The sequence below is a fragment of the Nomascus leucogenys genome, chromosome 6, assembly GCF_006542625.1.
Source record: "Nomascus leucogenys isolate Asia chromosome 6, Asia_NLE_v1, whole genome shotgun sequence".
Classification (NCBI taxonomy): domain Eukaryota; kingdom Metazoa; phylum Chordata; class Mammalia; order Primates; family Hylobatidae; genus Nomascus; species Nomascus leucogenys.
This window is the reverse complement of record NC_044386.1, coordinates 78,815,158-78,842,735: the sequence shown is the minus strand read 5'-3', so window position 1 is coordinate 78,842,735 and position 27,578 is coordinate 78,815,158. Positions and strand designations below refer to the sequence as shown.

The following is a 27,578-nucleotide window of genomic DNA, read 5'->3' as shown; positions in this document are numbered from 1 at the left end:
AAAAATACAAAAATTAGCCGGGCATGGTGGCGGGCACCTGTAATCCCAGCTACTTGGGAGACTGAAACAGCAGAATCACTTGAACCCCAGAGGTGGAGGTTGCAGTGAGCCAAGACCACGCCATTGCACTCCAGCCTGGGCAAGAAAAGCAAAACTTGTCTCCAAAAAAAAAAAAAAAAAAAAAGACTAAATGGAAGCAGTAAGATCAGATTCTTGGGGACAGGTGCAGTGGCACCTGCCTGTAATCCCAGCTACTCAGGAGGCTGAGGAAAGAGGATTGCTTGAGCCCAGGAGTTCAAAACCAGGCTAGGCAACATAGTGAGATCTCATCTTTAAAAAGAAGAATTTTTAAAAAATAGAAAAACTGATATTCGGGTCAAGTAAGGTACTTAAAGCAGACAAGCAGGTAAGGTATTTAATTATTATTTTTTTAAGACTCAGAATCTTGCTCTCCTGCCCAGTTTGCAGTACAGTAGCACGATCATGGCTCACTGCGTCCTCAAACTTCTGAGCTCAAGTAATCCTCCCACCTTAGCCTCCTAAAGTGCTGGGATTACAGGTGTGAACAACCACACCTAGCCCCAGTGTTCTTTCCAGTTTTAATCAAAGTATTTGACCTCCCCATCTGAATCATGTCACATGTTCCCAAACAAGGTTATCAACGGCCTTCTCCTTCTTTCTCGAGAAATTTTCAAGCTGGGCATAGTAGCATATGCCTGTAGTCCCAGCTACTCAGGAGGCTGAGGTGGGAGGATCGCTTGAGCCCAGGAGGTTGACCTGGGTTCAGGCAATCCTCCTGCCTCGGCCTCCCAAAGTGCTGGGATTACAGGTGTGAGCCACTGTGCCTGGCCTTCTTTCAGACCTTTACTTGAACATCACCTTTTTGTTGAGGGATTCCCTGTCAACGCTTTTGTGGGTTTTTTGTTTTTGCTTTTTGAGACAGGGTCTCACTCTGTCACTCAAGCTGGAATGCAGTGGCACAATGATCATAGTTCACTGCAGCCTCAGACTCCCTGAACACACCTGTAGTCCCAGCTACTCAGGTGGCTGAGGTGGAAGGATCGCTTGAGCCCAGGAGGTCGAGGCTGTGGTGAGCCATGACTGCAGCACTGCACTCCAGCCTGGGCAACAGAGTGAGTCCCCCGTTTCAAAAAAAAAAAAAAAATTTTTTTTTCACTCAACCAAGAGAAAGACAAAAATTACAATGAGCAGATTGTACAACAAAAATGCAGTTATTAAAACAATGCTCACCAATAGCCCACAAATAAAAAATGAGGAAATCCAAACCTTGAGCGGTAATATAAACACAGTTGTTCATTTAATTTATGAGACTTTTCCTTACCAGAGAAAGGTTAAAGAAACAGATATGACTCAGAGGGAACAGAAAAATCAACAGATGTGGTGATGTATGATTTCTATAATACACTAAACAAATGAGGGCTAAATTCGACCCCTCTGATATGAAGACCCTGTGTTATTAAGTAAACAACACTTCCTATGCACCCGAATATATTTCTAGAGAAAATTTCAATGGTTGAAAAATTTCAGTAACTTATCCCCCCAAAAATGACAAGTTCACATTTTAATCTTTTTATTTATATAAAAAATTATAAATTATTTCACATGAAAGCTTTTGGAGTAAGTTAACTGTGAGGCCAAAGTCCTTTTCTCAGAGAATCCGCACCCAGGGAGGCTTTTCTGCCTGCTTCCCACGGTGGCAGTGTGCCCCTTCTATCTCCTTCAGAGGAGGACCAAGGACCATCACATCAGCCAGCAGGGGGAGGGAGTGATCGATCACCATTGCTGGCAACAGACCTCTCAGGGCACATCCACTGTGTATATAACTAGTCATCAGTCATCTCCGGGGTGGGGCTGGGAGCAAAGTGAATACGACTCTAGTACAATGCAGGCAAGTTGGTAGTGACAATGACCATTACCTAAGAAGTACAATCTTACCAAAAAAAAAGTAACTTTTATTTTTTTGAGACTCAGTCTGGCTCTATCGCCCAGGCTGGAGTGCAGTGGTACCATCTCAGCTCACTGCAACCTCCGCCTCCCAGGTTCAAGCGATTCTCCTGCCTCAGCCTCCCAAGTAGCTGGGATTACAGGCACCCACCACCATGTCTGGCTAATTTTTGTATTTTTAGTAGAGATGGGGTTTCACCATGTTGGCCAGGCTGGTCTTGAACTCCTGACCTCAAGTGATCTGCCTACCTTGGCCTCCCAAAGTGCTGGGATTACAGGCGTGAGCCACCACACCTGGCCAAAAGTAACTAACTTATAAATAAAAAAACTCACTGTGTCAGACACAGTGATAACTGTCAGAGTTACAGGGTTTGCATAGAGAAAGTTGATCATGAGAGAAAACTTGATGAATTGAATAACACTTAGAAAGGGCTGGGTGCATTGGCTCACGCCTGTAATCCCAGCACCTTGGGAGGCTGGAGCAGGTGGATCACTTGAGGCCAGGAGTTCAAGACCAACCTGGCCAACATGGTGAAACTCCATCTTTACTAAAAATACACAAAAATCAGTTGGGCATGGTGGCTCACATCTGTAATCCCAGCTACTTGCAAGGTTTGGGTGGGAGAACCACTTGAACCCGGGAGGCGGAGGCTTCAGTGAGCCAAGATCATGCCACTGCACTCCAGCCTGGGCAACAGAGTGAGAACCTGTCTCAAAAAAAAGAGTTTTGACTCAAGAGGCCTGAACATGGAATAATAAGACATCCTGGTTTAGCTAAATAGTCCTAGTTTATTTTTATATCTCAATACAATTATTAATAGTGCAGACTCTCCCCCTACAAAAACACGTTCCACTTTGAATAATAAATTACACATTATCTTACCTGACTGGCTATTGTCTCCTTTATGGAACATTAGCTAAGCTTTGTGAAGCGGACAAAATTAGAATTAGTGCTGCGATTTTCCTATAAGAATACAGGTGGTCAAACTGGTTAAATCACCCTGCGTTTTCCTTTACAGAAAAGTCACGAACCTGGCAATATAAACAAAATGAAGATGGCTTTTAACAATGGAAGAACCAGCCCTGTTCCCGTCTTCATTAGAATTTGCTATTCATAGGCCAGGCGCGGTAGTTCCCACCTGTAATCCCAGCACTTTGGAAGGCCAAGGCAGGCAGATCACAAGATCAGGAGTTCGAGACCAGCCTGGCCAATATGGTGAAACCCAGTCTCTACTAAAAATACAAAACTTAGCCAGACATGGTGCTGCATGCCTGTAGTCCCAGCTACTCAGAAGGCTGAGGTGGGAGAATCGCTTGAACCCGGGGGGCAGAGGTTGCAGTGAACTGAGATTGCACCACTGCAGTCCAGCCTGGGTGACAGAGCAAGACTCTGTCTCAAAAAAAAAATAATTGCTATTCATGCAGCTTGTCAGGACCATTTCAGAATAATGAGAACTCTCTTGCCAGCCCCTAGGGATTTTAAATGTCATGAATAGTTATGAGAAAAAGTCTCACACACTTTATCTGTTTAAATTTATATTATTTCTGGCATACTAGGCAAAAAGTAGAGGTAATACTTTGAATCAGGAGCTATTTGTTTTTAAGTTAACAGTACAGAAGGGAAGCCTCTCTTTCCATCAAAGTTCTCCTCCACGCTACCAAACCTAGAATTATTAGGAACATCAGCTCCACAGAATGGAAAAGCTACCAGCAGGCATTCAACTGAAATCAAGTGCCCTACCACATATCCCTCCTTCACTCTCCCAATCACAGCAGTTCTCATTCTCACTTGGTGAGAAAGTTAGTGGAGGAACTTCTAGGGTTAGGGGTGAGAGAACAAGCAGCATTCACCCAGGTAGCAATTTGCAAGGCAACAGATCTACTTACCCACGCTCTAATAGCAGCCCTCTTATCCCAAAGGACGCCACGAATTGCAAAGCCCTGGTCTCCCACCCACAGTCCCAGCAAGTTCTGAGCATGTTTGTACATGCTCTTGCCCCACAGGTAGCAATGCCCTCATAGTGTGTCTCAAAGTTCAGTCCCATAAATGGCCTTATAACGTAGGTACTCTTCTAAGCACTGAAGAGCATTATCATCTACCTTTGGGTCAAACTTGTTGGCCAACAGGTGATGGTTTTGAAGAATCCAATGCAAGTCCCCAGCCCCATAAACACAGACAGCCCGCTGGTGGATTCCAGAGCAGGGAGCATAAGGAGCACCCTTATCGATGTCTCCCTCAAGATCCTGCCACTTGACCAGCCTGGCAATAGAAGTCATGTCTGAGATGTCGTACTTGGGGTGGTTGGGAACAGAGCCAGGCATCCACCATGCACGCTGAAGGGTGGCCCAGAGGTGTTCATCAGGGCTATAGGTATCTTTTACCCACTCAATCAGTTGTTGAGATTTAGGGTTCTTCAAAACATGTTGGACAAAATCTCGGGAAGCCACAATATACGCATTCCCTGTAAACATAGTTAAATTATAAGGGGGAGGATCCTTCTTCCTGTTGGTTAGGTATAATGTGTCTCTCACTACCTCAAAGTGGTATTTCCAGCGGGTTTCTTTCTGCTTAGAAGGTACCTCTGACTCCATGCTATTCCTCCCATTCAACATCTTGAGAGCCTGGACCATCTCGGCATTGCTCTTTATAGGAAAGTCCGTCCCACACGTATTCAGGAAGTATTTCCATGGCACTGAGCTCTGGAGCAAGTCTTCCATGCAGTTGAGGTCAGCTTGCACCCTGGACCAGGAGGCATAAACCACCCGAACCAGCTTACTGGCTATGAAGACATTTGGGAAGCATGAAATAATTGCTTTGACTGCCTCTTTGAAAGTTTCTGGGGACTTCTCATCCACATGGACGCAGTATATGTTCTGAGGGGCATACACAGCTCGCAGTAGCCTTTCAAAGTTTTCAATCTTCTCATGAATCACCATGGAGTATGCAACAGGGAACTCCACCTCTTCTTTGCTCAGTGGGAACTGTATGAACTTCCTTTCCGCCTTGAAGCGCTCACAGTCTCTGGTGAGGGAGAGGTAGTGGGTGTCTGTGAAAGGCTCTCGCTTCTTCTTGACCTCCAGGTTATTCAGAATAGCCTGAAACACTGCCTCTTGGTCCCCTCGGGTGACCCCTGAACAGTTGATAGACCTCTTTGCTGGCAGTTTCAGGAAACTGTACAAGATATTCCTACAGTACTGGCTTTGAGATTCCCTGGACTCCAGACCCAACTGGTCAGAGTCACACTTCAACCTGAAAGAAAGTTTCAGAGCCACAGTGGCCAGCAGCATATAGCAGCCCAGGACCCACAAGTAATGCTGCTGGCAGAGTCTCTTCCGCTGAACCATCGTCACAGAATGGGAGACAGGTGGAGACCGAGCACAGGGAAGGAGGAGGAGGACACAATCCTTGGACAGAACAAAATGGCTCCAGTTACAAACTAATCATTCCCAGAAACATCAAGTGCAATTCCAAACTGACGGCAAAAAATATTTCTTACCTGGACAAATATCCTTAGTAAAGACCTACCTAGAAGCCCCTTACATCTGGTTTGTTGATGGAGATCTGTAACCTGACCCTACAAACTAGCCGACCACACTCAAGTCTGGATCTGGCTCCACCTCCACCCCAGGAGAAAAGGAAGAACTGAGCACCTGCTGCCATGGAGTGTCATCAATAACAGCAAGTCCCCCCCCCTCCCCTTCATTCCTCATTCTTCTTCTCATGCCTTACCACCCTAGAATGTAACTGTTATCTGGGGTCTGGAATTTCTGATAGATCTGGAGAGAAAAATCCATAAAATTCAGACTCTTGGCATCGGTTCTAGAAACCATAAAGGTCCTTTTAAAACATTTCTTTCTTCTATTTTGGTAATTTATATAACATTAGAATGCTTTTCACCATATATAATTCATTGGTCAGAAGTGACATCTAGCCACACTTTTTAAAAAATGTTCTTAAAGAAGTAAAAATAACTGGATATTATCCACAAAATGCATTGAAATCATTCAGAGTATCCATCCAAATTTAAAATATACTTACACACAAGCTGTGTACATACAGTATTTAATGAGTACCTTTTGTGGGCGAGAAATATATCTTTTTTTGAGAAATATTTATTTACACTATCCCATTTAATAACCTTCACAACCAATCCAAAACGTATTATTAAGCCTCTTTTATAGATAGGACAACAGAAGCTAAATAACTTGCCAAATACACACATGTTTTAAGAAGCAAATGCGGGACTCCTCTCCACTCTCTCTTCTCCCCCAGTGTTTTTGTCTACAAGCCTGATGCTTGTTCCAGCAAACCACACCTACCTTTGAAATACAATACAGGAAGTATTACAGCTCTTTTATATTTTGTTTGGACTCCCAAACAAATTTCACTGTCCGATGAAGACCAGGAAGCTCCTTTAAAAAAAAAAAAAAAGACAAAGAAAAAAGACAAATAAAGAAAAAACATTGTACATTGAAATCCTAAGATAAATATGGAAAAAAAAGAAAAGAAAATACAATAAAGAGTACTGAATACCAGTAAAGAAAACCAGATATTATAGAAAATAATCCCTAAAAGGAGAAGGACAAAATGTGCCACATCCTTCAAGCGATGATTATTTTCCCTTGCTGTAGCTATTTCTAAACTTAAGATTGTATTCTCTTTAGTAATAGCTTTTATGGGAATCTAAGAGGAAGGAAAATGAAAAATGAAGAAAATTCTCACCTTTAGTAGCTTCTCTCCTGCTTAGGGATGATCTCTTCACAAGGTGTGATTCTGTTTCCAAGTGAAGACTGGCAGTGTTCCACAGCAGCAAATGTGAACAACCATGTCCCCTGATCTTCTAACCCTCCAGAAGGTATTTTCTGACACTCAGAAGATGTCCAAGGAACAGTTTCTGGCTCCTCTTTAATATCTGCAAAGTAGAGGGCAGCAGGTGGCTCCATCACTCACCTTTTGACTTCCTGCTCTCAGGTAAGACAGCAAGCTCAGAAAAATCATGCAGAAACATTCTCAAGCCCAAGTCATTCAGGGAGGTGAGTGAGGCAGGAAAGAATGCTGGCAATATCCGAGAAGGCAAGCAGATATTTCAGCCAGAACAGCCCAGTTTGTACCTGTGTCACGAACTATTCATAAAAGCCTGTCAGTGCTCACGCAAGAACTTGAAAGCCTTTTTCCCTCAACAAGGAACCATAGAAACCATAGATATGCCCCTGCCTTCTTTTGTTTGGGAGTCCAAATGTCACTCATGTTCCCTGAACATTACAGGAGGTGGGAATAAAAATACTCTTCAAGGATTTTTTTTTGTTATTTTACTTTTCTTTGAAAAAAGCGAATCAATGAAATCCATAGTTCATTCTTCAAACGCAACTGCTCCCTCCCGGCCCCCTACCAGAAAACATCCATTTGCCTGCCTTTGCACGACTATTAATAATCTGTAGGTTGTAGAAATACCCACAGGGTTCCAGTTTGCAGAGCTCCCTCACTAATGTCTGTGAGTCTAGAGCTGTTGGCAGTCTAAGGAATGGATTACACTATGGGCTGTTGGACTTCAGTGAGAGCCCCATGGGGTGGTTTTGGCCATGATATAGATTACAAAACGCCCTCTTCAAAGCTGCTGACATTGCTAGCCTCTCCCACACCTGGCCCCCAACTGCTCCTCCTAAAAAGCAACATTCCTAGCCAAATATCTGAACAGAGCAAGTGTTTTGTTGTTTTTACAAGGTGTCTGGCTCTGTCGCCCAGGCTGGAGTGCAGTGGCATGATTACGGCTCAATGCAGCCTTGACCTCCTGGGTTCAAGCCATCTTCCTGCCCCAGCATCCCAAGTAGCTGGGACCACAGGCACACACCACCATGCGGAGATATTTTTTTTTTTTTTTTTTTTAGTTGAGATGAGGTCTTGCTATGTTGCCCGTGCTCGTCTCAAATTCCTGGGCTCAAGCGATCCTCCCACCTCGGCCTCCCAAACTGCTGGGATTACAGGAGTGAGCCACCATGCCCAGCCCAAACAGAGCAAATTTAATATAAAGAACTCAACTAGGTATAAAGTTAAGGTATAAAATGTTGGGGAAGGGGGCACTATTGAAGCACTAGCAATTGTTGGACGTAGCTAACACTCCTAGATTGAGGGAATTAAGGGAGGAATTGAAAATTATTAAATTGAAATTTTGGGTGGAGGGGCACCAAAGAAGCTGAAACTCATAGCTCTGAAGAGTGGGGATCACTCAACTAATGCTGAGGTCTCTGAGCTCACAGGACGGCCCTCTGGGCTGAGATCCAGACCTCTCAGGAGGCAAATGAAATCTCTGCTGATAGCCCCTGTAAACTGAATTTAGCGCCGCTACACAAAGGAACAGCCACTGAGAGGTAAATAGGCGTTGACATGGTGACGCTCACAGAAGCAGGAAGTAGATAGGAAGCAAACAGGAAGTCCCTCCTCCAACCGGCTGTCTCCCTCCAGTGCCCTTTATTGGCAGAGTTTAAGCAGAAACGTGCTTTGCAAGAGGCATGAATAATCTCCAGCATTACAAAGTATAGTTGAGAAGGGTGGGTTTCTTCTGAAGATAATGAGGCAATAATGGAGATGAGTCAGAGTTGCCTTCTTGGTGCATGAACTGTTTACATGCACACACCTCCAAGACTTTCACCGTAGAGAATTTAGGTATTTTATTTTTTTGGTCCTCTGCCCACCAGCCTGTGACTGTAGATGAAGCCACAGCAAAGACAAGAAAGTCATGTAGGGTTGTCAGAGGTGCTTGAACCAGAGCAACTCCATCTTGAATAAGGGCTGGGTACAATGAGGCTGAGACCTACTGGGCTGCATTCCCAGATGGTTAAGGCATTCTAAGTCACAGGATGAGATAGAGGAGATCGGCCCAAGATACAGGTCATAACAATCTTGCTGATAGTACAGATTGTAGTAAAGAAGCCGGCTAAAACCCACCAAAATCAAGATGGTGACGAGAGTGACCTCCTGTCCTCCTCACTGCTACAGTCCCACCAGTGCCATAACAATTTACAAATACCATGGCAACAACAGGAAGTTACCCTATATGGTCTAAAAGGGGGAGGCATGAATAACCCACCCCTTGTTTAGCATATCATCAAGAAATAACCATTAAAATGAGCAACCCGTAGTCCCCTCAGGGCTGCTATGTCTATGGAGTAGCTATTCTCTTCTTCCTTTACTTTCTTAATAAACTTGCTTTCACTTTACGGACTCGCCCTGAATTCTTTCTTGCACAAGATCCAAGAACCCTCTCTTGGGGTCTGGATCGGGACCGCTTTCTGGTAACAGGGTCATCTGCACCCCTATTTGGGCCCTGCTCCACAGGCTGTTTTCTGCAGTACTGGGATTCTCAGTGACTTTCCATTGTTGAGTGTCAGATCTCTGTGACAAGAATGATTATGGGTTAAGCACTTGCTTCAGTATTCTAATCAAGAAAAACTCCTCCACTTTATTCGTATCTTACTTTTCTTTGGTGTCCCCCTCAAGTCTTACCTTTATTCCAATAAAAACTGCATTATGGAAACTCTCAGAAACAGAAAACACTTTGAATACTTGAGGGCTTTTGTTTGTGTATGTGTTTTTCAGAGACAGGGTCTCGCTGTCACCCAGGCTGGAGAGCAGTGGCATATCATAGCTCACTGCAGCCTCGAATTCCTGGGTTCAAGCCATCCTTCCACCTTAGCCTCCCAAGTAGCTGGAACTACAGGCACATGCCACCATGCCCAACTAATTTTAATTTTTATTGGAGAGACGGGGTTTCACTGTGTTGTCCAGGCTGGTCTCAAGCTCCTGGGCTTCCAAAGTGCTGGGATTACAAGTGTGAGCCACTGTGCTGGGCCTGAATATTTTTGTTGTTGTCATTTGAGACGAGGTCTGGCTATACAGCCCAGGCTGGAGTGCAGTGGCACCATCTCAGCTCACTGCAACCTCTGCCTCCTGGGCTCAAGCGATCTTCCTACCTCAGCCTCCGGAGTAGCTGAGATTACACCCAGCCAATTTATTTTTCTTTTTATTTATTTATTTTTATTTATTTATTGTAGAGATGGGGTTTGCTGTTCCCCTGGGCTGGTCTTGAACGCAGGAGCTCAAGCAATCTCCCCGCCTCAGCCTCCCAAAATGCTAGGATTACAGGCATAAGCCACCGTGCCCAGCCAAATATTGTATTTTTAAGGTATCCAAAGTAAGTTGGTTGTGTGTTAAATATTTGTTAATATCACATTAACAAATCGTGGCTCTATTTTGTTGAGATGATCTACGTTATAGTAACGCCAAGTACCTAGTAATAAAGCCCAGTGTGGGACTCAGCCTGAAAAAGCTAGGTCTGGATCCTGGCTCTGCCGCATTCAAGCTGAATGATCTGCAGCAAATTCATTCATCAATCTGTATTTTAGTGACTTCCTTTGCATAATAGAAGCTAATGCTAATATTTGTTTTGTATGACTGTTGAGAAGATTAAAGAAGATACATATGAAGGACCAGGCAAATGCAGCCTGGTACTTGCAGCCCCTCAGTGAAGGTTATCATGAAATAGATCCAGTGCTAGCCCACAAAGACCTATTTTACTGACAAAATAACTCAAGGTTGTTACAAGTAGCACTCCTGAGCTGTGGACCGAGGAGAAGTGTTAATGCTTATGATGTAGTGAGGGAAAGGACTAAGAATTGCCCTCCATCTCTGTGCTCTATGGAGAAACTCTATTGTAAGTTGTCACCATCAGCACCTCAAGGAGAACAAGACCAGGGATGAGCTGCAGCTGACCCCAGGGAGGTACAGGAGAGGGCACAGAATGGCTGCGGAAGGGCACAGGAAGATCGGGGGTGAAGCAACCCATAGAGATCAGGCAAGCATTCAGAAAGATGCCAGCAGCTTCCTCACCTTACTTCCATGCTAGCCCTGAAGAACATACAGGGCATTTGGCAAGAGGGAGGAAGGGCACAGTCCCAGATTGCCTGGGATCCCAGGCACATTTCAAGGCGAAAACTTAAACCTAGGGTATGAGGCTTTTCACAGGGTTCCTTTTACCACTAGCTAAGGACAAAAGGTACAGCCAAATGATGCTGAAAGCAAATTTATCCAACAGCCTGGGAGTCATGAAGCTATTTAGACATCCCAAGAACTGAAAGGATGACCTTCACCTTCCTCAGTAACCAAAATATAAAGCAACATAATATAAGTAAGTCCAACCCAGTCCTGAGTTTTCCCACAATGACTACTACTATGATGCTGTCTTTGAAATAGCAAACTCTTCCCACTCAGACTCCTAAATCTTTTTCTCCTAATCACGAATTCAGGCTTCCTATAGGCCAATAGCTTTAACTTCATCCCTTGAGCTTTGAATTATAAATCCTTGTATGTTTGTGGAAAGGCCTAAGAGTTCCAGTCATGGGAAACAGAGAAATTAAGCTAGGGTCATCAAGGTGGTGCTGAGAGAAACCAGTGGGATTTGATGTTAACCTTGATGGAGGCTCAAGGAACCCTACAGTCCCAACACCAGAGAAGGGCCTAAGAAGTAGGATTCATCTTAAGCTGAATTTACAAATGACCTAATGCACGCTTTTACTTACTTTGTTATGGTGGCATTTACCTTTGCCAGGCGTCAGCTTGGTCTTCTCATTGACAGGAAGCTCCTTGAGGTCATGTTCTTTATCTGTTTCCATTCAGCACCTACAGTGATAGGTATTAGCAGAATCCCAGGGCTTCCCAGAACAAAAACTGCTGAGTATAGGGCAGGTCACAAGTATCAAGGGCAGTTCCAGTGACTTAGAGAGAAGAGGCTCTGACTCAGAGAAGCAATGCAAGAGGATAGATAAATAGGAAAACCCAGTTAATGTGTTACTTATTAGGCTGGAGCTAGGGTTTGAAAAAGACTGAAGGCACTAAAGAAGATGGGGAGAGGGGAGTAGGGTGTTTTGAGCTCTAACATTAAATAAATGTTCTAGGCAGTGGGCTCTTAACAAAGATGAAGTTATGATCTCTAGCCACAGACAAATGGTTAAAAGATCCAGTGTGATCAAACTGGTTTCTAATCAGGGTTGTAAAGTGAAGCTCAGACCGGATGCAATTTGCTGAAAGACAGGGACAGCCTGTAGGTTCCTCCTTAGAGCTCCACCTCCTCTCTGCACTCAAAGTCCACCCTCGCTCTAGACAGCCCTCCTGGATGCACTTCACATGGCCTGGAGTGGAAGAGAAAAGAGATTAAAGAAGAAAAGAAAGAAAAGAAAAAGAGAGAGCAAGAAAGACAGAGAGGAGAGAAAAGAAAGGAAGGAAAGAAGGAAGGGAAAGAGGAAAGGGGAGGGGGGAAAGGGGAGGGGGAGGAGGAGGGGGGAAGGGGAGGGGAGGAGGAGGGGGGAAGGGGAGGGGAGGAGGAGGGGGGAAGGGGGGGAAGGGGAGGGGAGGAGGAGGGGGGAAGGGGAGGGGAGGGGGAGGGGAGGGGAGAGGGGGGAGGGGGAGGATATATTAGTCTGTTTTCATGCTGCTGATAAAGACATACCCAAGACCAGGCAATTTATAAAACAAAGATGTTTATTGGACTTACAGTTCCACGTGGCTGGGGAGGCCTCACAATCATGGCAGAAGATGAAGGGCACGTCTCACATGGTGGCAGACAAGAGAAGAGAGTTTGTGCAGGGAAACTCCCCTTTTTAACCCCTCAGATCTCAAGAGACTCATTCAGTATCATGAGAACAGAGCAGGAAAAACCCATCCACATAGTTCAATCACCTCCCACCGGTTCCCTCCAAAACACATGAGAATTCAAGATGAGATTTGGGTGGGGACACAGCCAAACCATATCATAGGGTTTTAAAAGGTATTTTGGTGGGTAGGGGGATGGGGAACTGAAACAATTGATTGGCTAAGGATGAAATTATAGGGGTATCAAAGCTACAGCTGAGTCACTTCCCAGCTGTAGGTCACAGAACCAGTTGAGTTAGTTTCTTGGTCACAGGTCCAGGTGGTATCTCTTGGTCTGCCAAAACACTAAATCTGAAAAATATCTCAAAGACCAGTCCTTTAGGTCTCAAAATACTGATGTTATCTATAGGAGCAGTTTGGGAAGTCACCATCTTGTGACCTCTGGTTTATGACTCTGGGACAGCAGGCAGCTATAGAAAAGCAAGCTAAACAAGCAAGTAATGGGTATTGTTTAACCATGCCTATTTTTTAGCAAAGTTCAGGCCCTCCCATTGTCAGAGGCATGTGAACCAGATCAACTCCATCTTGAATAGGAGCAGAGTAAAATGAGTCTGAAACCTACTGGGCTGCATTCCTAGATAGTTAAGGCATTCTAAGTCACAAGATGAGACAGGACGTCAGCACAAGATACAGGTCATCAAAACCTAGCTGATAAAACAGTTTACAGTAAAGAAGCCAGCCAAAACCCACCAAAACCAAGATGGCAACAAGAGTGACCTCTGGTCGTCCTCACTGCTACAATCCCACCAGGGCTGACAGTTTACAAATGCCATGGCTGCATCAGGAAGTTACCCTATATGGTCTAAAAGGGGGAGGCATGAATAATCCACCCCTTGTTTAGCATATCATCACAAAATGACCATCAAAATGGGGAACTAGCAGCCCTCGGGGCTGCTCTATGGAGTAGCCATTCTTTCTTTACTTTCTTAATAAATTTGCTTTTGCTCTGCACTGTGGACTCAGCCTGAATTATTTCTTCCATGAGATTTTAGAACCCTCTCTTGGGGTCTGGATTGGGACCTCTTTCCTGTAACACCATAATTCTAATCTTGTGGCCTTTTATTAGTCTTTACTAATATGGTTTCGATCTTTCAACCAGGAGGGGATAAGTTTAAGGAAAGGACTATTATGGCCTCCACAAAAAAATGAGCAAAAGCAATTTAGCATTGTAGAAGCAAGATGGAGTCAATTATGTTTGATTTCCCTTACTACTTATAATTTTTGCAAAAGCAGTTTCACTACAACCATCTTTTGTATCTTATTTTAAGAGTACATTTCAGGAAAAAGTCCAGAAAGTAATGCGTCAAAACATTAATCACTGGATTCTGTGATTACTGCCCGTTTGTTTCAACAGTTTTGCAACTTATCTAGAATGCACATGCTTTTTGTTCTCTAGCCCGACATCATAATTTAGCATTATGTTTAAGTTATTTTAAAATCATTTTAGAAAATACAAAATAATGCTCTGTTTGATTACAGGAGTGAACTTTTTTTCTTAAACCTCTTCACAGGCCTATGCAAACACATCTAGTCTTTATTAAGGAAAGAATTGTGTGTGAGTGGATGTGTGTGTTGGAGCTCAGAAACAAATACCCCCAAAATATTTTTGAAACCACCTTTGCAAAAATTATAACAATGAGAAAATGATGACAGTGCGAAAGCTCTAATCTAACCAACCCCCATCCTGCCTTTACTCTCCAAACTGCCCTTGGTCATTCCAGGGCTTGGGCCAAGCTAACTTTCAGAGAAATTTGGATTATAGATTAAATTATAACAGCCCTTCCCCAAAACTAAATCAGCTTTGTAAAAACTAATGAAAGACACCACGTTAGCAGGATGAGAGGAGACTGAATTCTGCTAAGATGTAGGCGTAAATGATTACCAGCCATTATTCAAGAGGTCACAAGATTTACAACTGCCCCAATTATTCCTGCAGATAACATCACTATTATAAAACCAAAGATTGGCTTTTGTAAGATAACGTCCTTTGAGGATTTTGTATTTCTGATGACCCAAGACCCAAGAATTTTGATTTAACTTCTCCTCTGGCCCATACCCAGCAGTGGACTCAGCTACAAGGGCCATTCTCCACACCCCCATGATTGCATCCTCAATCAATCAGCAGCACCCATTCCCCTAACCTCCCTGCCCTGCAAACCATCCTTGAAAATCCCTAGCCTCTGAATTTTCAGGGAGGCTGATTTGAGTAATAAAACACCAGTCTCCTTTTTAGCTAGCTCTATGTGCTTCACACTCTTTACTCTTTCTCTATTGCAATTCCCCTGTCTTGATAAATTGGCTGTATCTGGACAGCAGGTAAAAATAAATCCATTCGACAACTTATCTACAATGTACATACATTTTTTTTCTCTAGATGTGACCACAAATGAGTATACCCTTTAAAAAGTATAATGAGGCCGGGCTTGGTGCCTCACGCCTGTAATCCCAGCACTTTGGGAGGCTGAGGCAGGCGGATCACGAGGTCAGGAGATCCAGACCATCCTGGCTAACACGGTGAAACCCATCTCTACTAAAAAATACAAAAAAAATCATCTGGGCATGGTGGCAGGCTCCTTTAGTCCCAGCTAGTTGGGAGGCTGAGACAGGAGAAGGGCATGAACCCGGGTGGTGGAGCCTGCAGTGAGCCGAGATCGCGTCACTGCACTCCAGTCTGTGCGACAGAGCGAGACTCCATCTAAAAAATAATAATAATAAAATAAAAAATGAAAAGTGTAATGACCGTATCCAAGGATCACTTAAATTCCAAGGAAAACTATTTTTTTTTTTCCCCACACAGAGTTTTGCTCTTGTTACCCAGGCTGGAGTGCAATGGTGCGATCTTGGCTCACTGCAATTGCAGTCTCCTGGGTTCAGGCAATTCTCCTGCCTCAGCCTCCCAAGTAGCTGGGATTACAGGTGCCTGTTACCATGCCCAGCTAATTTTTTGTATTTTTAGTACAGACGGGGTTTCACCATGTTGGCCAGGCTGGTCTCGAATTCCTGACTTCAGGTGACCCACCTGCCTCAGCATCCCAAAGTGCTGGGATTACAGGCATGAGCAACCGCATCCAGTCTCCAAGGATAACTATTCACAAGTTAATCTCTGTTCCAGATCCATTCATTCTTCCTAAGAACCATTTGTTGACCCTCCCTAGAATTCCTCTTCTCCCCTGTCCCATAATCTTTTTTAACAGGATTCAAGCCCCCATTCCTTCTGTAACCTCAAGACGGTATATAAACTTCTGTGGTTTATTAAAAGGTTGGATCTTCATTCTGAAAGTTCCCATGTATACATGGTAAGTAAATTTGCATGCCTTTTTCTCCTTCTAATCAATCTGCCTCACCAGTAATTTTTCAGTGAACCTGTAGGGGACCAAGAGCCTATGGCCCCCACAGTGTGTATGAGTGTATTTATATCTAACTGGATACTAGCGAAATTGCTGTTGCAAAATTCTAACTCAGAAAATTATTACAGTGGAAGAGATCTGACCTAACTGACTCCATCTTGCTTCTAACCTCCAAGTTGTCCTTGTTCATTCCTGGGTGGAGGCCAAACTAACTGTGGGAAGAACTTAGTTTATAGTTTAACTTTGAAACAAAGATAATGAGAGCCCTTTCCCAAAACAAACCCCCTTCCGGCCTGAGGACTAGATTGCCTTTGTAGAGCTACCAAATCAGCCACAAGATTAGAAACTATAGTTTAGGAGTCATGCAGCTGGGAGGCTCTAAGATTCTAACTCTCCTCAAATTGCTCCTGGGGATAAAGTCACTATTGTAAAACCTAAGAAAATTACTTGAGATATTTTGCAGCCCCTGCCCTTGACAGATTAGCTGGCACCATCCAGATTGATAAACTGGCACATCTGGTCTCCTGGCCCCCCTACTCAGAAACTGACTCAACACAAAAGGACAGCTTTGACTGCCTATGATTTCATCTCCAGCCCAACCCATTAGCACTCCTGACTCACTGGCCCCTACCCACCAAATTATCCCAAAGTTTTCAGGGCGACTGACTTTGAACTGAAGTCTCCTTTATAGCCGGCTCTACATGAATTATTCTTTCTCTGTTGCAGTTTCCCTGTCTTGATAAATCAGCTCTTTCTAGGCAAGAAGAACCCATTGGGCAGTTACTCTAGTAGTTGCAAAGGTGATTTTTATGAATGTAAAAAATCAAGTGTTTCTATAACAATAGCAACTTAATATAATTCAAACATTTGCATCACCTAGCACCCACAAATTGCCACTTCATTCACTCACCTTATAAAAAGGATACTGGGCCGAGTGCAGTGGCTCACACCTATAATCCCAGCACGCTGGGAGGCCGAGGTGAGTGGATCACTTGAGGTCAGGAGTTCGAGACTAGCCTGACCAACATGGTGAAAGCCTGTCTCTACTAAAAATACAAAAATTAGCTGGGTGTGGTGGTGCACACCTGTAATTCCAGCTACTCCAGAGCCTGAGGCAGGAAGATTACTTGAACCCAGGAGGCAGAGGTTGCAGTGAGCCAAGATGGTGCCACTGCACCTCCAGCTTGGGTGACAGAGTGAGGCTCCATCTCAAAAAAAGGATATTGTCTTTTTTAAGGGAAAATGATCACCAGGCCAACTATTATATAAAAATATAAAAATGCATTAAATGAAATAACATGTGACACCATTTTAGTTTTATTTTATTGATATTAAAACAAGTAACAATACTGGCTTTTCATGCCATCCATTTTGGTAGTGTTTGGGTGCAGAAAATGATTCTCCAAACTATTGCTGTCTGACATACTGAGTGCTTTGAAAACTAATATATAAGTCTCAGAACAAAGGCCTCTCTCTGACCTTCCCTGCCTCCCTGTCTTTCTGATTCTCCTTCCTGAAGCACTGAGAGGAACTCTGTCTCTCTCTGCAATTTCCTTATCTAAAAACATCTTTCCAGACTGGCTGTGGTGGCTCAAACCTGTAATCCTGGTACTTTGAAAGATCTAGGCAGGAGGATTACTTGAAGCCAGGAGTTCTAGACCAGCCTGAGCAACAAAGCAAGACCTTATTTCAACTAAAAATTTTAAAAATTAGCTAAGCACTCAGTGGTGCACACCTATAGTCCCAGCTACTCTGGAGGCTGAGGAGGAAGGATCTCTTTAGAGCTCAGGAATTGGAGGCTGCGGTGAGCTATGATCATGCCACCATACTCTAGCCTGGTGACAGATGGAGACTCTGTCTTAAGAAAAGAAAAATGTTCTGCCCAAAAGAAATCCAATTGTCTTAAGATCCCCGCCCCAGGAATCTCATCAAATAACCAAGAAAGAAAAAAAAAATCAACCAGGGTAGAAGAGACTGGGAGTTGTTGCCACATAGACTTTTCATCTAATTAAACAAAAAAAGCTTCTGCACAGCAAAAGAAATAATCAGCAGAGTTAACAGACAACCCACAGAGTGGGAGAAAATCTTTGCAATCTATACATCCAACGAAGGATTAATATCCAGAATATACAAGGAACTCAAATCAGCAAGAAAAAAAATCCCATCAGAAAGTGGGCTAAGGATATGACTAGACAATTCCTAAAGAAGATATACAAATGGCCAACAAATATATGAAAGAAATGCTCGACATCCCTAATTATCAGGGAAACGCAAATCAAAACCACAATGTGATACTCCTGCAAGAACGGCCATAACAACAACAACAAAAAAAAATAGACGTAGGCATGGATGTGGTGAAAAGGGAACACTTTTACCCTGTTGGTGGGAATGTAAAATATTACAACCACTAAGGAAAACTTATGCAGATTCCTTAAAGAACTGAAAGTACATCTACCATTTGATCCAGCAATCTCACTCCTGTGTGTATACACACACACACATGCACACACACACACACACACACACACACACACACACAGTGGAATACTACTCAGCCATTAAAAACGAATGAAATGGGCTGGGTGCAGTGACTCTTGCCTGTAATCCCAACACTTTGGGAGGCCAAGGCAGGTAGATCACCTGAGTTCAGGAGTTTTAGACCAGCCTGACCAATATGGTGAAACCCCATGTCTACTAAAAATGCAAAAATTAGCCAGGTGTGGTGGCATGTGCCTGTAGCCCCCGCTACTTGGGAGGCTAAGACAGGAGAACTGCTTGAACCCAGGAGGCAGGGGTTGCAGTGAGCCAAGATTGTGCCACTGCATTCCAGCCTGGGTGACAGAGGGAGACTCTACCTCAAAAAAAAAAAAAAAAAAAAGAGCAATGAAATAATAACATTTGCAGCAACTTGGATGGAACTAGAGACCATTATTCTAAGTGAAGTAACTCAAAAATGGAAAACGAAACATCGTATGTTCTCACTTATAAGTAGGAGCTAAGCTATGAGGACACAGAAGCAGAAGAATGATAGAATGGACTTTGGGTGTTCGGGGGAAAGGGTGGAAGGGGGGTGAGACACAAAAGACAACACATTGGGTACAGTCTACACTGCTCAGACGATGGGTGCACTGAAATCTCAGAAATCACCACTAAAACACTTCTTCATGTAACCAAATACCACCTGTTCCCCAAAAACCGACTGAAATTAAAAAATACAATACAAGTCCTCCGGTGGAAGATTTCTCTTCTCTACCTGCCAGGGAGGAAAGGGTAAGACAGGCTGATTTGGTTCTCAGTACCCTCCACCTGTCAACTGGGGGACTTCATCTGCATAGTAGGACAACCTTTTTCCTGTGCAGTTCCACCCCCACCTTCTCCTAACTTGTCTCATTCAGCTCCCAAAGAGAATCATTCATAAAATATCTTGTCCTGGGTCCATACGTCTTTCCCCTACAAAGACACTACTTAAGCCTCAACTATCTGGCCCCTTTTTGAGTCTCATACATTGTGTATGGCTTCCATGTCCATATATACATTAAGTGTTTTGTGTGCCTTTTTCTCCTATTAATCTACCTTTTGTCAGCTCATCATCCGCAAACCTTCAGTAGGTGGAAGGAAACTTTTCCCAAGGCCCCTACAGTATCAAACGAGAAAAGTACTTCTGTGCTCCCGAACCTGTAATGTCCTATCAACTGCACACTCTGGATCCCTGGAAAGGTGCATGTGTGTAGTTGTGGTCATTGCCATCCTTCAGGCATGGATCATTGAGACCTTGTGCTGGGCCTGGGCAGACAGTCTACCTTTCTAGGTGGGGAGCAGAGGAGAAGGTGAGGAGGAAGAGGGCAGACCTGTAGGAGCCAGTCGTGGGCCTCTTCTCTTCTCTCCCTGCCAGGGAGGCACAGGGTAAGACTGCACAGGTGGGAGGTTGAACAGACTGATTTAGTTCTCAGTACCTTCCAGCTGTCATATAATATAGTTCCAGCTCATCAGAGACGGGCTTTGTGTTTGAGCAGTGTTTCCTGCCATGGCCCTGCCCAGGGGGCTCTGGAACAGCAGCTGGAGTCTGGCCTGGTTGTGGACTAGAGCCCATGTTAGAATAGTTATGGAAAATCCTGTCCCTTAAACTCCTAGATTCTCCCTCTGCCTCTGTTATCTCACTTATGAATTGAGCATACTAATTGGTATGTGTTAGTAAACAAGTGCTATGAAATACACTTGTATAGGCATTCATAGAGGGGAAGAGCAACAATCAAGCAATAACAATAAAGTGCAAAAAGCACCAAAAGTACCAATGTTTCCTGCAGCAAGAAGACATAAACTGTGGGAAGCTTGGGTTCCCAGAAGACATCCTGGAGGAAGTGGCATTTAGGCTAATACCTGATGGGTGAGCAGAGATCAGCCAGACAAACGCAGGAGAAGTGGGAACCACTGAGCTGAAGGTCCAACACAGTGGCCTCAGCCTCGAGTCACAATGCCTGGCCTTGTCTCAGTGTGTGCTCAGGTATTTCTCTTGCCTTCCTTTCGGCTTCGGAAAATAACCAGGCTCTTTATCATCTCTGGACTTTGATTCAGGCTGTTCCCTCTGCCTCCTCAGCTTGCCTGCGACTTCCTCTAGGCAGCCTCCCATGACCCTCCCCCACTGGGTTGGACGCACCTCTTCCTAGCTTTTTTCTTTTTTTTTAAGACAGGGTCTCACTGTCACCCAGCTGGAATGCAATGGCGTGATCTCAGCTCAGCTCACAGCGACCTCCACCTCCTGGGCTCAAGCATCCTCCTGCCTCAGCCCCCCAAATAGCTGGAAGTACAGGTGTGTGCCACCATGCCCAGTTAATTTTTTTATTTGTAGAGATGGGCTTTCACCATGTTGCCCAGGCTGGTCTCGAACTCCCGAGCTCAAGCGATCCACCCACCTCAGCCTCCCAAAGTGCTAGGATTGCAGGCCTGAGCCACCGTGCCCAGCCCCTCTTCCTAGCTTTCATAACATCCTGAAATGCTTCCTCATCATAGTATTTCCCACACTCTACACTTGGCTATGTTGTCAGTTCCTCCAGTACAAGGATTATGCTTCCTTGTTCACTTTTTAATCCCTAGCATCTTACAAATAACATCAACTAAGATATACTGAGTCTGAGTATGTGCCAAATGCTGTTCCAAGCACCTAACATTTAGTTCTCACAACAAATCCTATAAGGCATAGAGACATTGAGTAACTTATTCAAGGTTGTAACAACTGGTAGGTGGCAGGGCCAGAATTTATACCCTGGCAGAGAAGCGCCAGGCCTACCCACTTCTCCACTCCACTCCAGCTGCCCACACTGCAAGTAAAATAATTCCTAGTCAGGCTGGCCAACTTCTAGTACAATTCTAGATCAGGCTCTGCTACTTCCTGGCTGGGGAACTCCCTCGGATATAACCTTTCTCTTCCCTGGGCTTGTTTCTTCAACCATAAAGATACATAAAGTGGATCCTGTCTGGACAAAGTAACTTGCCCAGAGTAACACTGATGAATTCATGCTCAGGGAATCCAGCTTCAAGGTCAGTTTGCTTAGCCTCACACTCATTGCCTGGGGAACACGTAACTGTTTGTGGAATGAGTGAGAAAGTGGTTGGATGGATGAGCCTGCCCAGCTCTGAAGGAGGAAGGATCACTGAATTCTAAGACACATTTCATTCAGTACCCTAGTGACCCATGCTCTCCTTGTAAAGAAACTTACAGAAAAAAGCATGTCAACAGCAGTCAACATATTATTATTTTTTAAAAACTCAGTATTTTACCTGCTTTTTTGAAACTTTTTCTCTTGACAATATACTGAAAGTCATTCCATGGTAGTACATTGAAAGCTAAATTTTTCTTTTTTTCTTTTTTCATTTTTTTCAATACCCTGGACAACACACTAAAACTACCTTGTTTTTAAAGGCCACAGATTATCCCTTTGGTTATGCTTGAGTTACAGTATATTTAAATAATCGTGTTTTTAATAAAAAGTAGTTATTTACAATGCATTTCTAATTACAAAAATAGCTGTATTAAAATATACGCATATGTTGAAAGCTGTGTCAACATTTAAATTGTATAAAATACATGTGTATATATATTTGTGCAGCTATTTTTATAGAATTATTACAAGTATAATTTCTGGGTCACAGCTTTAAAAGTGTTTGATACTTTTTAAAAGGTTTTATCCACTTAATACAAAAGTACCTGTTGGTCGGGCATGGTGGCTCACACCTGTAATCCTAGCACTTTGGGAGGCAGAGGTGGGCGTAGTGGTATGCAATTGTAATCCCAGCTACTTGGGGGGCTGAGGTGGGAAGATCACTTGAGCCCAGGAGGTCAAGGCTGCAGTGAGCTGAGACTGTATCACTGCACTCCAGCCTGGGTGACAGAATGAGACCCTCTCTCAACAATAACAACAACAACAACAAAAAGATGTCTAAGGAATAAATAAAATTAAGTACCTGTTTACCCCTTGTCATCATCTGGTATCATCTTGTACTTTTGTCTTTCCACAATCAATAAATTAAAAAATGATATCTCACTGTAGTTTTAGTCTATGTTTCTTTGATTAGTAGTAAGCTTGAGCATTTTTTCATAGTTTAGGGGACCATATGCATTTCTTATTTTTTTCTTTTTAGAGACAGGGTCTCATTTTGCTGCCCAGGCTGGAGTGCAGTGGCAAGATCACAGTTCACTGCAGCCTCGACCTCCTGGGCTCAAGCCATCCTTCCACCTCAGCCTCCTGAGTACCTGGGACTACAGGTGGATGCCACCAGACCCAGCTAATTAAAAAAAAAAATTGTGTAAAGGCAAGGTCTTCTATGTTGCCCAGGATGGTCTAGAACTCTTGGCTTCAAGCAATCCTCCCACCTTGGCCTCTTAAATTTCTTTACTATTGACTTTTTTCTACATATTTTTCTATTGGATTGTTAGCTGTTTTTTATTAATCTGTGAGAGTTCTTTCAGCTTAATGGCTATTCCCTCTTTGTTCTGGTTTTGTAGACATTGTATCCTAGTGTATTGTTCAACTTTGATTATGTTTTATGGGGTTCTTTCCTAGGGGCAACAGTTAATATGTAGAAGATTGCACTGATTTTATGTAGTCAAATTGATCCATACTTTCCTTTTGGCTTCTGAGCTTCAATACAATGCTTAGAAAACTCATTTCCATTCCAGAGTCGTACACCTATTCACTCACATTTTCTTTTAACAATTTTTATGATTTTTTAATACTTAAATTTTAGATCCACCCAGAATATATTTTGATGTATGAAATGAAGTAGGAAAGGCAATGATCATGCTAGAACAAAACAGGTAAGCTTTGAAATGAAGCTTTGGGGTGGGGCGCAGTGGCTCATGCTAGTAATCTCAGCACTTTGGGAGGCTGAGGTTTGAGGCCAGGAGTTTGAGACCAGCCTGGGCAACATGGTAAAACCCTATCTCTAAAAAAAAAAAAAAAAAAAAAAAAAAAAAAAAAAAAAAAAAACTAAAAAATTAGCCAGGTGGGGTGGTATATGCCTATAGTCCTGACTATTTGGGAGGCTGAGGTAGGAGAATCGCTTGAGCCTGCGAGGTCAAGGCTGCAGTGAGCTGTGATTATGCCACGGCACTCCAGTCTGGGCGACAGAGTGAGATCTTGTCTCATTTCAAAAAAAAAAAAGGCCAGGCTCGGTGGGTCACACCTGTAATCCCAGCACTTTGGGAGGCCAAGGCGGGTGGATCACGAGGTCAGGCATTTGAGACCAGCCTGGCCAACCCAGTGAAATCCCATGTCTACTAAAAATACAAAGCTACTCAAGAGGCTGAGAAAGGAGAATCACTTGAACCTGGGAGGCAGAGGTTGCAGTGAGTCAAGATTGTGCCACTGCACTTCTTCCTGGGCGACAGTGCCAGACTCCATCTCAAAAAAAGAAAAGAAAGAAAAAGAAAAAAGAAAAAGAAAGAAAGGTTTTGGCCTTTTAGCTTGGCACTTCCAGAAAATGCCAATTACCAATAGCAGAGAGAGTGATGCAGACCTAAGGAAACAGAGCTGCCCTGACATGCCACTAAGTTCCGAAAACACATTTGTTTTTGGATGATGAAAAACACCAGTCACTGATTTTGAATAACCTCACACTGCCAGTGATTTTGTAGGGGAAAATAATTATCTAATTCACTTGAAAATGGAAGCAAGCAACCCAATCTTAATTGAGGGTAAGCATAGAATTTTATTACCTCTAACAGGAAACATCTAATCTTGGCCACATTCTGAGTGGCAGAGTCCACATACCTTGGGTGCTATTTACATAAGATACTCTTGTGGGCTCCAGTCAGCTTCCTGTTCCCCAACAATCCAATGGGATACTTATTACAGTCTGTGCAAGTGTGCAAAAATAAAGTGCGTCTAACACCAAGCTGATCCAATTACACATGTGGATTTTAAGAAAATGTTAATTAAAGGACTTAACTCAACTTGTTAGTTCTTTGTGGGAAAATCCAGAAAAGCAGAGGCTAGAAGGTGTTGTTAGTACAGAAAGACAGAAGTAGACTGGGAGGCCAGAGAGCTGGAACAAAGCAGGAACATACAATGAAAAGCAAACAGAATTAATTATGGGAGTGTCAGGAAAAACCAACTACACAATCAAATGAGTAGCAGAATAAGGAACCCAGAGCTTGTTGAGGTTAAAGCAGGCAGGATCCTAAGGCCAAAGGAAGACAGATTAAGCAGTGTGTGGTTTTTCATAATAAAAGACTTATCTAGAAGGTGTTGATTGAAACCAGGAAAGTCATAACTAGTTGGCACCGCTTTCTCTACACTCGTTTAGTGGGAACATTCTCTGCCTTGTACTTTCCAAGCGAAATGAATGGGGAGCAGAATAATATCCAGGATTTATGCACAACGTCAATTTCTAGGAACTGTCTAGGGCACTTTCAACCTGACTATACAATATTCTCTTCCCTGTGTGACTTTAATCAGCTACTTGTCTTCTCTGGGTCTCAGTTTCCTCAGGGTGTAGAAACTGGAGCCCCTAACCCTAAATCCAAAAGACTAGTTCTTTCAGATCAGAAATTCTGTGATCCTGCTCCCTGGCATCTTTGTCTGGGAGAAACATGTCACAACCATGGTTTGAGAATCCTTAGTTGGTAGCAGAGCTCAGCATGGATGAAAGGATGGCACAAAAGTCAGGAAGTGGCTGGGCGCGGTGGCTCTCGCCTGTAATCCCAGCACTTTGGGAGGCCGAGGCAGGTAGATCACCTGAGGTCAGGAGTTCGAGACCAGCCTGACCAATATGGTGAAACCCCATCTTGTGTGTGATGGAGTCTCGCCCTGTCGCCCAGGCTGGAGTGCAATGGCGCAATCTTGGCTCACTGTAAACTCCTCCCCCCAGGTTCCAGTGATTCTCCTGCCTTAGCCTCCCCAGTAGCTGGGATTTACAGGCGTGTGTCACCACACCTGCCTAATTTTTTTTATCTTTTGTAGAGATAGGGTTTCACCATGTTGGCCAGGCTGGTCTCAAACTCCTGATCTCGTGATCCACCCGCTTTGGCCTTCCAAAGTGCTAGGATTACAGGTATAAGCCACCACGCCCAGCTGAAACCCCATCTCTACTAAAAATATAAAAATTAGCTGGGCATGGTGGCACACACCTGTAGTCCATCCCAGCTACTTGGGAGGCTGAGACAGGAGAATTGCTTGAACCCAGGAGGCAGAGGTTGCAGCGAGCCACGAGAGTGCCACTGCGCTCCAGCCTGGGTGACAGAGCGAGACTCTGTCTCAAAAAAAAAAAAAAAAAGAAAGAAAGAAAGAAAGAAAGAAAGAAAGAAAGAAAGAAAGAAAGAAAGAAAGAAAGAAAAAAAAAGAAAGGCAGGAAGTGAAGAGGCTAGCTGGGGAGATACTGCAATAGTTCGGGTAGAAATGGTGAGGACCCTACCAGATCAGTGATGCTAGGGATAAGCTGACAGGGTTGTGACAGACAAGAAGGATCTAAAAGCACCACACAGATTTGAGAAAAATTGAAAGCCAAATCTGAAAGGTAGGAGCCTTATGACCAAAGTTTCACAATGACTTTTTTTCTTTTTTGGCTCTGTCACCTAGGCTGGAGTGCAATACCATGATCTCAGTTCACTGCAACCTCTGTCTCCAGGGTTCAAGTCATTCTCCTGCCTTAGTCTCCCGAGTAGCTAGGATTACAGGCACACGCCGCCACGCCCAGCTAACTCTTGTGGAATTTCACCATGTTGGCCAGGCTGGTCTTAAACTCCTGACCTCAAGTGATCTGCCCACCTTGGCCTCCCAAAGTTCTGGGATTACAGGCATGAGCTGCTGTGCCTGGCCGACAATGACATTTTGAGCAAGATAATTCTTTTTTGTAAAGAGCTATCCTGTTTATCGTAGGATGTGCAGCATCATCTATAGCCTCCACCCATAATATGCCAGCAGATAACACCTCCTACCCCGAACTGTGACCAAAAATGTCTCCAGACAATGTCAAATGTACCCTAGGGAGACAAAACCACCCCTGGTTGAGAACCATTAATCAGGGAGAATGTACCTTTGACTTGAAGATCTTGTTTTGTAGAGATACAAATAATTTATGCCCAGTAGAAGAGAAATGCCCAAATATGATTGGCAGCCCCAGCTCATGTCAGCCCAGAGAGAAAAAGTCGATCATGCTAAATTATAATTTTCACAAAAGTTTAAAACTTGACTCTTTACAAATGTACATTGAAGATGTCAAAAACTTACTCAACTTACGAATTAATGAGGGAAGCAGTAAGATAGTAAAGCTGATTCAAAGGGCACCTTGAGAAACGAAATATTTGTAGACATTTATAAAAGAATATTGGAATAAAGTTCCTAGCTTAGACATAGAACTAGCTACTGCCTTATAGGGCCATACAAAATCATAACATTTGAGCCCTTCTCTTCTACCGGATATACATTATTTGTATCTCTGCCAAACAAGATCTGCAAGTTAACATGTACTTTTACTGAGTTTGAGTTAGCTAAAGCTACACACAGTGCTTTCTGGCCATTTAACGTGTTTATTATTAGCAAATAGCAAAGTCAAAGGTGCATTCTCCCTGATCAATGGTTCTCAATCAGGGGTGATTTTGCCTCCCTAGGGCACATGTGACATTGTCTGGAGACATTTTTGGTCACAGGAGGTGGTGTCTGCTGGCATCTTGTGACTGGAGGCCATAGATGATGCTGCACATCCTACAATGAACAGGATAGCTCTTTACAACTAAGAATTATCCAGCTCAAAATGTCACTGGTGTGAAGACTGAGAAGCTTTGCCCTAGATAATTAAAACATCCTTAGGGCCGGGTGCAGAGGCTCACGCCTGTAATCCCAATACTTTGGGAGGCCAAGGGGGGTGGATCACTTGACGTCAGGAGTTCAAGACCAGCCTGCCAACATGGTGAAACCCCATCTCTACTAAAAACACAAAAATTAGCCTGATGTGGTGGCAGGTGCCTGTAATCTCAGCTACTCGGTAGGCTGAGGCAGGAGAACAGCTTGAACCTGGGAGGCAAAGGTTGCAGTGAGCCAAGATTGTACCGCTGCACTCCAGCCTGGGTG

At 43.7% G+C, this 27,578-nt stretch overlaps 1 protein-coding gene across 1 annotated transcript; it reads right to left on the bottom strand.

Annotated features, from left to right (window-relative positions):
- Nucleotides 1-2,739: 2,739 nt before the first annotated feature.
- On the bottom strand, nt 2,740-12,224 carry GCNT3 (glucosaminyl (N-acetyl) transferase 3, mucin type). Its single transcript, XM_030814495.1, has 4 exons — nt 11,559-12,224; nt 6,689-6,878; nt 6,286-6,378; nt 2,740-5,370 (listed from the first exon to the last, which is right to left on the bottom strand). The coding sequence occupies exon 4, from the start codon at nt 5,308-5,310 to the stop codon at nt 3,994-3,996; it is 1,317 nt and encodes a 438-aa protein (XP_030670355.1). The 5' UTR covers nt 5,311-5,370; nt 6,286-6,378; nt 6,689-6,878; nt 11,559-12,224; the 3' UTR covers nt 2,740-3,993.
- Nucleotides 12,225-27,578: the final 15,354 nt, after the last annotated feature.